At 43.2% G+C, this 11563-nt stretch overlaps 1 protein-coding gene across 1 annotated transcript in view; it reads left to right on the forward strand.

Moving 5' to 3' along the window:
• Positions 1–956: 956 nt before the first annotated feature.
• The window catches only part of LOC111874877 (beta-1,4-glucuronyltransferase 1), a 54705-nt gene continuing 44098 nt past the window's right edge, over positions 957–11563 (forward strand). Inside the window, exon 1 of the mRNA XM_023870734.2 lies at positions 957–1287. Within this exon, the coding sequence (XP_023726502.1) occupies positions 1279–1287 (9 nt within the window). The 5' untranslated portion in view covers positions 957–1278. The remainder of the gene's footprint in view (positions 1288–11563) is intronic.

Here is an 11563-nt window from a genome sequence, read left to right on the forward strand (position 1 = left end):
TGCCGTTATGATAGCTGCCACCTCACAGTTTCGTGCGTTCGCCATGTTGTTGATACAGACTCTAAGAATTAAAAGTACAATATTGTGATGACGTCTAATGACATACACGTATAATTCATATTAAATTTCGTGAACTTCGGTCTGGTGGTTCGAAATTTGAAATAGGGGACACTTGGATAGAAGAGAGAGCCACACAGAAGCCAGACATACTGTCACACACACACACACACACACAACACACACACACAAACACACTCCTACAACTTCCCACAATGGTCTTGAAAACCTATCTCATATTCCGGAAGGATAAAGCCAGATATTGTCCTCTAGGAACCTGCTCTAATTATCATTCTTAATAATTTTGAATAAGCTGTCTGGATCATGTAGCATGCAGATACGAGGAGCAGATACAGAACTTTGGTCGCAAGCTTTGAGGTAGGGGACTGTTTGGAAGCCCTAGTCAAGCCTAATAGAGATACTACATCGGAATTTACTTGTAGGGACCAATGAAAACAACGAAAAACTTGAGTTAGGGTGGCCGAGTTTCGAAGCGAGCACCTCCAGAATAAGAATCTAGGACGTTAGCGCCAGACCACCACATTCAGCAATTTTCCACCCCACTCAAACATTTGGTACTGCTGAAATTCCGTTGAACAAGTAACGATATCTCTTGTAAATTACTGCAACTTGACAACAAACACATAACTAACACCCATCACATTAGTATGTCCCTATGTGTTGATATCACGAACATTCTCTGGGTTCATTAAACTTTAAGTGCTCAGCGCAATTCATTCCATGCCAACTGTTCAAGACGTCGGGACGCTGGCAAACTTTGTGAAGGGGGGTATTACATTTCTATCTAACTCCGACGCCGGCGCGCCATCCCTTTCTCTGGAACGGAGGTCGGTCTTGTATCGATTGCCAAAGCAGCACACTAGCGCCTCACTGCGGTAGCCAAGGGAAACAACGACTTACGAAACAGCTGAGGACTGCAAGATCACCTTTTGATGTTTTCTAGTATTTCATAAACCTTATATGATATGTTAAGTGTTTAGTCATTGGTGAAGGAATGGTAATTATGAAGACGTAAACAGATTCACTGCTGCAAATAGAGAACGGCTTTATTTCTGTTTTGTTTACTTATCCACAATGTCAGTGAGGGTGAAAGTATCATCATACAGAATTTGTGTTCGGACGTATTCTATATTACACTAACCACAACATTCAAGCTACTGGGGCATAAGGAGGACAAGGACATAATACAACGTATCATCAATGATTCAGGTACGGACGCTGATTGTTTATAGTTGCATTGTCAGTTTAAACAGTATGGCTGCAGTTGTTATGTGCTGTGAGACAAAGATTTTCGTTAATATCCTGCCGAATCTGAACACGGACACGGAGGTGTCTTTAAACTGTGTTCATTTTATTATGAAGGTTCATTACACGAATTGTCTAAGTATTACAAATATTAAGGAACGTATGTTAACCCACGCTATCATATTAGCAGATATCATGCAAATTAGTAGTGCTAAGTCCGTCAAAATTTGTGTGCCTGATGCCGGTCACGGTAGCCGAGTGGTTCAAGGCATGAACTGTCTTCGCTCTCTTGGAAGCCGGGGATCGTGGGTTCGAGTCCCACACAAGGCACGGATGTTTTGTATATGTATGTGTTTATTCTGTGCTTGTGTTGTCCTGCGTTTAGGTAGAGGCCTTGCGACGAGCTGATTACTCGTCCAAGGAGTCCTACCGTCTGTAAAATAATCAAAATGATAAAAACAACCTCGACACCGTAAGGTATAAGAGGAACGGATTAAGTAAGTAAATAAATAATGCCTGATGGTTCTGTGTGAATAGAAAAGATTAGCAACAGTTATGTTGGGATATAAAAAAGTAAAGCTATCCATGTAACAGGCCGTGAAGGCCCATAAGGTTGTGAGACGTTGAGGGTCCTACGTTATCTAGACAATCGGCTCAAAGATGGCGGTAAGGTTGTCAGGCTTACGCGCCGGCTGCGCTTTACTCAACAGAAAATTATTTAATTAATTCCTGGTATTCATTTCTATTAGAAGCTGCGTCGACCTCAGGGCCATAGTGCGGCCGGAAGGATTAGGTCAACTGAAAAAAATTCGGTGACCTCATCGGGACTTGAACCCGAGACCTTCCGGCTTTTATTTGTAATATTATGCTCCAGCGCGTATGTCGCTATGTATAATACGTGATAAACGTTAATTATTATAATGATATACAAGTTGGATCAAACGCGGCCCTTGATTACCGCGTATTGGTATACCTTAATGCTGTTACATTAGCCGTGGGTCAACTTGGGCAAAATATCTTGATATTTTTCATCAATACACTATTACCGGTAATTGGTTGGTTGAGGCACTGTGCTACAAATGGGAAGTTCGCGGGTTCGAGTGCCGATTAGGTGGATTTTTTAACTTACCTAATCATTCCTGGGGTCGACTCAGCTTCTAACAGAAATGAATACCAGGAATTTCCTGGGGGGTAAATAGCGTCCGGCGCGTAAGGCTGACAACCTCACCGCCATCTGAGAGCCGGTTCTCTAGAAAATGTGGGAGCCTCAACGTCTCAGAACCTTATGAGACTTCAGCGGTCTGTTAGAGGGATAGCTTTCCTTTCAGTAATTATTATTGTATTGCTATTACTATGACCACCTCTGTGGTCTAGTGGTCAGATTTCCTGGCTACAGATCCAGAGGTCCCGGGTTTGATTCCCGACGCTACCAGATTATCTGAGAAGTAATGGGTCTGGAACGGGGTTTACTCAGAGATATTGGGTTTTCGGACTTTATCCATCGTCCTGGTTTTAAAATAACTAAGAAAAAACACGACATTTCGAAAACTGGATCTGTTTCCGTCCTCAGGTGAGGGAGAACACCTATTCTGTTGGGTCCCTTAGAAAGAGCTAGCCTCAATCGTCCAGTGATTGAGGCTTGCTCTTTCTTATTGAAGGCCTAATATTGTGATCCTTTAATCTGGGTAAAAAAACTGCTAAATTGTATGTAGTAAAACACAAAATAATCTGAATAAAACGTCAAACATACCGTGACTTCTATTTTGATAAAAAAAACAGGCTGGGGGCCTGAGAGTATTTTCTCTTGTCAGGGGGGGCTCAGAGGTAAAAGGTTTGAGAACCACTGGTCTACTAGACAAAAAAAAAAAACTCTCCATGTTCTGCGAATTTAAATCACATCCTACACACCTGTAGCAAGTACGAGTATTTTATTGGTGCGGCATCTCTGTCCCTAAGCCAGATAATAATATCAGTGAAAGTGTCATATTTCTGAACATTATCCATCGGCCTATTTTTAATTTAAAACACGCAGCGTTTCGGAGACTGCATTCTGTGCCCTGTATTCAGGCGGAACCTACTCAGTTGGGCCCGATCGTTAGGGCTAGTCCCTATCTCCGGATTATCGACTGTGCCCAACTGAGTAGGTTTTACCTGAAGCTGGAGACAGAATCCAGTCTCCGAAACGTTATTTGTTTTAAATAAAAATAGGACGATGTATAAGGTCCAGAAATTTAATATCAGTATTAATGTACCATTGTCATAAGCTTTTAGATCTTAATAATAAAAAAGGTAAAGCTATTCCTGTAACAGGCCACGAAGGCCCATAGGATTGTGAAACTTCGAGGCTCCCACATTATCTAGACAGTCGGCTTACAGATGGCGGTGAGGTTGACAGCCTTACGCTCCTGATGCCCTTTCATTCATTCATCAGTAATCTGTCAGACGACAGGTCCACAGCCTCTTCCAAAACAGTTTCTCCACTTAATGTGATCTTCTGTTTTTGGAAAGAGACTATCCAGGAAAAGTGATAATGTGGTAGTTTTTCCATTTGCTTCCCATCGCAGTACAACAGCCGTTCAAACCACTCTGGTCACGCCTGTTGCTATACGAACTTGAACCATCTCGAGCATCATTTGCTCTGTGCTTCAAGTCGCTGCTGATGACGCTGCTTCCGGCATCAGTTTTTGGTTTTTGGTGTCTCTCTTCGTCTGATGCCTACCCTTTGACCTGTCCAGCAAGGGAGGCCCTGCCAGTAGCTACGCTACCGCTGGTATAGCTCTCAGGGTACTTGGCATACTCAAACTCAAACTCATACTCAAACCCCCTCACCACGATAAGGTGGAGACACCAACCCCCTTTACCCTTTACCCCCAAGAAAATTCCTGGTACTCATTTCTGTTGGAGGCTGAGTCAACACCAGGGCCATAGTGCGGCCGGATGGATGCCTCAACCAAATATTATACCGCGTGCCCCGAGATCTTAATAAAATGAGTGCTTACTTGTAACTTGGTATCAGTATATTTGAATAATCCGGGATAGCTCAGTTGGTATAGAGACGATGTTACGTGTTTAACGACCGAGGACTTGGGGTTCCGATTTTTGGCAGGGCGGGAGATTTTTCTCTTCTCCACAGCGTCCAGACCGGCTCTGGGGCCCATCCAGCCTCCTAACCAATGGGCCCTCGGGTTCTTTCCCCGGGAACAGTGCGGCAGGGGCCTGAGTTGATCAGTCACCTTCATCTAGTGCCGAGGTGAAGAATGCGTGGAGCGATGCCACCGCTCCCAATACGTCTCCATGGCGTGGTGCTTAATTAAGGGGAAGCGTTATATTTTACAGCATACTTGGCACTCATGTATCCATCTTATAAAATTGCACTGTGGGGTCTAGTTTCTGTACGTGGATAGATACTATAATGGGTGTAATGATCAAAGGTGCAGTGGCTAGGAATATTAATTTTGCCCTCGAGTAAATACCGGCGACGTTGGAAATTAACTGCAGGCATTGAAATTCAGTAACGAAATGCTGGGTGGGTTAAGACTGTAAAGTATATTTACGACTTTCTTGTGAAAAAATGCGCATAGTAAATAAAGCATATTTCTGAAGCATTTCTTTATATTATATTTACATAAATTACAGCTTGTACGAATGTCTTATTGCAGTGGCTTCGAAAAGTGTGTGGGTGGGTGGGTGGTTGGGCTGAATGTTGTGAGAAAGTTACATAAAACTGAATTGATTATAATTCTCAAAATGGCACATTTGTAAAGTTTAGACGAACATGAGGCGATAAACAAGTGGAGTAGTTTTGGTTTGAGATTTTTCACGGCGGTGACTTCTGGTTTATATCACTGTGTAGTTAGGAGAGACGTTTCGGAGGAATATATCGCTTCCATATTCGAGGTCGAAGAGTAAGCCAAACAAGAAACCAGTCGAAACAGGCAACTGTTCTCTTCTAAAATATAATGATTTTAAAACCGAGAAACAAATAAAAAAGCTGTTCTTTTGACACACACACACACACACAAAGTTAAGAAAAGGAGGGGTGGTGGCATATTGAAATCTTTCTTGTGCCGAAGGTGAACCGTTATGTAAGGTTCAAGCTTTACAGCAGAAAACAAGGTAGTGTTTTGAAATAGGCCACAGCTGTGTGCTACCCAATCATCTAAACATCGTCCTCTCACATTATGTATTCAGTAACCACTGAAACTGACACAGCATCGCTAAATAATCTATGTTAAATACAGTACATATACGTACATATATACTTTGTTGAATACAGAATTTATTATAATAAATTTATTTCTAATCTTCAAATTTGTATCTAAAATAGAGGTAAAATGTTCAAAGTTTTTAATTAATCATCACGCCATGAAGACATGTGGAGGAGTGGAGGTATAGCTCCATGAATTCTTAACCTCAGTACTAGAGGGAAGTGAGCGACTATTCGCATCTCAAAACGGATTCTGCTAAATTCGGCTATAGGCCTGTGTGTTTTTTTCATCCCCCGTTGTGTTTTAATTAAATTCTCATTACGCCAAAATTTAAATAGCAGGAGTAGCTTTGATAACGACTAGGCTCCGACTTGGACGACCGAGAAGTTTGGCTTCGATTCCTGGTAGGGTTAAGAGATTTTTCTCTTCTCCATAACATTTAGAGCGGCTCTGGGCCCACCCATCCTCCTATACAATTATTAACGGGGGCTGTGTCCCCGGGGTTAAAGCGGCTGGAACAACTAATGCCGAGGATAAGAGTGGCGGAGCTATACCTCCACTCTTCATACGTCTTCACGGCGTGATGCTTAATAATTAAGCCCAGAGATATCTTTACTTTAACCGCTATTTAAACCAAAGGAGTCCCTGATCTTACGTGAACATTCTCACACATATTCTCCGAATGAATTATTTTATCAGAGAATGTTTCGGTTTGGTTTCGTTAATCATCTTCAGAATTAATTATGTAATGAATACAGTCACTGATGTGAATGTTAACTATGTGAAGCAGCTCATCTGAACAGTACCAGGAAACCCAATTCTGTCCTCACAAGTAACAAATCCAAGTTTATCCAGAGAATTACACGAAACTAATTACTACACCTGTGTACAATATGTAGTTTGAATGTTAATGCAGTGGTAAGTATAGTTACCAAATGAACCTGAATAGCGTAATCGATATAGCTACTGGCTATGCGCTGGACGGCCGAGGGTCGGAGTTTGAGTCTTGGTTGAGGCACAATTTTTGTCGTCCAAACCGGTTCTGGGGCCCACTCAGCCTCCTGTCCTCTCTCCCCGGGTTAAAACGTCCGGGGTTTTGAAGCTGACTACTTACCTTCAACCAGTGCCTAGGTAAAGAATAGTTTGAGCTATACCTCCACTCCCTTGTTAGTCTTCATGACGTAGTGCTTAATTAGTTAAGCACAGGGGCAACTTTACCTTATTTTTTGAGGTTCTAATGCACACGAAAGTGACCAAATTGTTTCATTCGCCACGTCGCTTGAGGTAATTATAATAAGCAGATCTGAGTGCTGCTCCATTAATGAGATAAGCACAGGTGTTGTGTCCGGGTTATAAATGAGGATCCTGTGACACGAAACAACTTGAGGACTTGCTTAGTCATGCGGAAATATTTTCGGACTTACTAAGCCAAGAGTATAAATAAATACGTGATCCTTATTATTGTAAATACTAAAATATTGTGTGGGAGCCATGATAGTGTACTCGGCATAGCGACTGGCTACGGGATGGACGACCGAGGGGTCGGAGTTTGAGCCCAGTAGGGTCAAGAATGTTCTCTTCTCCACGTCGTCTAGACTGGCTCTGGGGCCCACCCAGTCTTCTATTCAATGGGTACCACGACCTCTTTCCCCAGGGATAAAGCAGCCGGGGCGTGAAGCAGACCACTCACCTCCAGCTAGTACCGAGGTCAAGAAAACGTGGATCTATACCACCACTTCTCCATACGTCTTCATGGCGTAGTGCTTAATTATTTAAGCATAGGGACAATTTTACATTTTCTTTACCTTCCTAAAATACTGTACTGCTTGAATTTGTTGGGTTTGAGGTTATAACAACAGGCCGTGGAGGCCCATAGGGTTGTGAGATGTTGAGGTTCCCACATTTTCTAGACAATCGGCTCGTAGATGGCGGTAAGGTTGTCAGCCCTACGCACCGGCCGCTCTTTAACCCCACGACGATTCCTGGTACTCATATATGTTAGAGGCTGTGTCGACCCCAGGGCCATTGTGCGGCTGGAAGAATTAGGTAAATTGAAAAAAAAATCCAATGACCTCATCGGGATTCGATCCCTTGACCTTCCGGCTTGTAGCATAGTGCCTCAACCAACTGCGCTGCCTCGTAAAAGCAATATCTTATTGAATGTGCTGTACTGTCCCTGGAAAATTTATTTGTAACTATACAATTTCGGAACCGGGATAACTCGGTATAGCTGCAGGGTACGGACGAAACGACCTGGGTTCATTTCCCTCCTGGGGTAAGAGATTTATCTCTTCCCCATAAGGTCCATACCTGTTCTGGGGTCTACTTAGTCTCCTACTCAGTGGGTACACGGGGTAAAGCGGCCGTTGCGTGAAGCTTACCACTGTGCCGAGGTCAGGAATGGTGGTGCTATACCTCCACTCCCCATACGTCTTCATGATGTGTTCGGTTTTTTGTGGGTTTAGTCGTGTCGTGTGATCAAATTTATTCCAACATTTCGGCCCACATTGCAGTCGTCAGCTTTCAGAACGAAGATGACCGGAAACTCGCCCCAGTTGACATTTGTCGTTATGCCGTATAGCATGACCCCTGCCTTCTCCCCACTTTATCTCTTCTCTGAAGGGGAGAAGCATGTAGTCGATCGTGGGTTGCTCTTCGACGAGGAAAGCTTCAAACAGCAGGCCTCAGGGCAGCTGTAGCTCTCTCCCCGAAACCCACCGGCGGGCAACGTGTCTGTTGCCTCGCGAGTGATGCCTCGCCTTCTGATCTCTGTGGTGAGTTGAAATGCGTCCACTAGGAGCGCTTACACTGTCTTCACGTTCCGTCACGCAGTCCGACCGCGGGTGCAGAGGGGTGTTGCGCTCTTGCAGATTCCCTGGGCCCTTAACACCTCTTGCAGACGTCGTAACACGAAATAAAATTGCCTTATATTGTGGTAATATCTGTCAGTCTATCTGTGACACCTCTGTAACTGACTGACTGGGGCCGTGCCATAGCTCAGGCGGTTATTCATCGGCTTTCCACAGTGGCTGCCCGGGTTCGTTCCTAGTTCAGGGCATGTAGGATTTGTGGTGGACAAAGTGGCACTGGGGCAGTTTTTCTCCGAGTACTTAGGTTCCTCTGCCAATTGTCATTCCACCGACTGATCCACCCTCATCATACGGGGCTGGTACAGTAGGCCAATTACTGGCGGTGTAGACGACGTCCCCTATAGGGACTCGAACTCCAAGCCCCCGGCCGTCCATTCCGTAGCCAGTCGCTGTACCGACTGCGCTAAACGAATGTAAGGACATGAATCTAATGAGAGAAACAACTTATAGAACATGACACTACTTCTCGCTTGTCGTTCTAGTTAGGTAAACTTTGGTTGTAAGCAATATATAGCGGACTAAAGAGGCAGAGGGATTTGTTGATTGACGTAGAGACTAATCAGGTGGGAAACGCGTTCAGAACTCTCAGAGCGGCGTTACCTTGCCGGGAAACAGCTCCCTGCGGAATATCGCCATCTGTCTAATGCTTCTGCTCTCCAAGAGAAGCAGTAACAAACTTCCGGTCTGCCTTGGGACCGGGACCAGAGTGTCTGCATAACTCATGCTTTCGGAAATTGCTGCGAGATCCGACGAACATTAATAATGATCTTTTGGAAAATTATTAATGCATATGGATCTAGATCTAACTTTCTGTTCCCTTCCTTTCCCAGACATCCCTCGCTCTGGCTTCACGCCATGATAGTATGTAGATAAACGCTGCTCAAGCTTTAATGTTTACCTGCCTCGTCTACTGTTCGTTTCCGTTTCCGCACCCACCGAAATCCTGCTTCATCCCTTAACTAGATACAAGTCTACCTACACAGAATGCTTATGTTATCTCGATTCCTTCATCAGTTTAAATAGTTAACTAAATTAATTTCTCAATGCTGTTAAAATACTTGATTCGGTACAATATTGAATGGTCATATTATTGAAATTTTTTATTATTGAAACTAACGTCATTTTTTTTTTAATTTCTTGGGGTGGGATGAGACTGAGCCCATTTGTTACGTCGGCCAGTAACTGGCCTCTTGTACTAGTCTTGGATGATGCCGCGCCATAACCCAGGCTGTTAGTCGCCCTCTTCCCACCTCGGTGGCCCAGGTTTGATCCCAGGTCAGGTCATGTGGGATTAGTGGTGGGCAAAGTGGCACTGGGGCTGATTTTCTCCGATGACTTCATTTTCCCCTGCTAATTCTCATTCCACCGACTGCTCCACACTCATCATCCGGGGCTGGTACAGTAGGCCAATTACTGGCCAACATACCAAGTGAACTCAGTCTCCCCCCCCACTCAAAGAAATAATAATAAAAAATACGTCATATAGTGAAAAATGTCCAGTATAATATTGGTTTATCCAGTCACAAACTTTCAGGGAAAGTTTCAGTCGTCATCATCATCATCATCATCGTTAAATAAAAAAACACAGTCCACCAGTCACGAAAGCAAATAAGCAATTAATTTCACGGAGAAAAATAAATTATTAGGCAGTCAAGAAATTCCCTGCAGTTCATGGAGTCTGTAGACTCATGACCGAGTTCACAAGAGGCCACTTATGATTCCTATCCTGAGCCAGTTTGATCAATATCCTCCTGTTTGTGCCCGTGTATTAAAATGTTCTAGTTCCTGAAACTTTCGGTAGTAAGATTTCTACGTATTTATCTTCTCCTTCATGTGTACTACATTCTCGACCAATCTCAACTTCATTATGCAGTAATTCTCCGAACTTCTGTTACTTGATCCTGTTTAAGCCCAAGTATTCTCTTCAGCGCCCTGTTATCAACTACCCTGTCTCTGTTCTTCCCTTCATGTGAGAGACCAAGTTGCACACCCATACAGAACGACAGGCAAAATTTTAGTTCCTGTATATTGGTCTTTAAGGTTAAGTTATCCTTGTGCTTAACTAAACATTAAGTCGTGAAGGCGTATGGGGAGTGGATGTATAGATCCACGTTTTCTTGACTTCTGCACTAGTTTGAGATGAATTGTCAGCTTCACGCTCCGCCCACTTTACCGTTGGCGAAAGACCCCCTGACACCCATTGTATAGGAGGCTGAGTGGGCCCCAGAAGCGGTCTGGACGACGTGGAGAAAAGAAAATTCCTGACCCTACAGGGATTCGAACTCCGACTCCTCTATCGTCCAGCCCATAGCCAGTCACTCTACCAACTGAGCAGACGAGAAGACAACATATTGTGAACTGAAAGACAGCAAGTAATTCCCGAATTCAGCCTCCACTGAATTCTTTTTTTCATGAATGAAAAATTGATCTGTTCGTAGCGTCTCTCACAATAATAAATTACAATTTTTTTTATCATCAATGAAGCACCTCTGACAATGGAGCCTAAAGTTACCATCCTTTATATTCTGAATGTAAGAATGTAAATGACAAAAATTCATATAACGTCTGTTGCAGAAATATAACAGGGGCGAGGAAAGTTACTGAATATCACAGCGGAATATTTTCAGAAGTTCCGGTGCTGTAGATACGTGTGAACGCGATGACACAGGTGTTTGGATACAGGCTTCTCATTCTCAGAATTGTTGTATTTATTTAATTTATGTTGAAAAGGAAGGATTCATTAATATTTTTCCATGGGCCGAAGTAATTGTTCAAAATAGACGTATGCGACTCACGAGCCACAGTTTTGTTACCTCTAATCTCGCAACATCAAAGCAACAAAGAGCAGAGGAATATTAATACTGGGAACGTGGTAATCTCCAAGATGGAATTCCTATGAACTGTCTCCTTAATTTTCACAACGCCATCTTGCACTTTTCTCTGTCATGAATTATGTTTAATCGGATAATCAAAATCGGCTTATAGGGGAGAAACTGTCTTGTAGTTGAACATAGATAGGATAAGGTTTGTTTGAATCTCTTGATTCCCTTCATTAACATGTGGCAAAGTGAAACAGATGTGCCATTCAGTTCGAGGATTTGTCACTTCAAACAATGCAGTAAGTGAAAATGTCTAAAATTGTATACAGAGTTTTTTTTTTTT

Source organism: Cryptotermes secundus, unplaced genomic scaffold, assembly GCF_002891405.2.
Source record: "Cryptotermes secundus unplaced genomic scaffold, Csec_1.0 scaffold160, whole genome shotgun sequence".
Lineage (NCBI taxonomy): Eukaryota > Metazoa > Arthropoda > Insecta > Blattodea > Kalotermitidae > Cryptotermes > Cryptotermes secundus.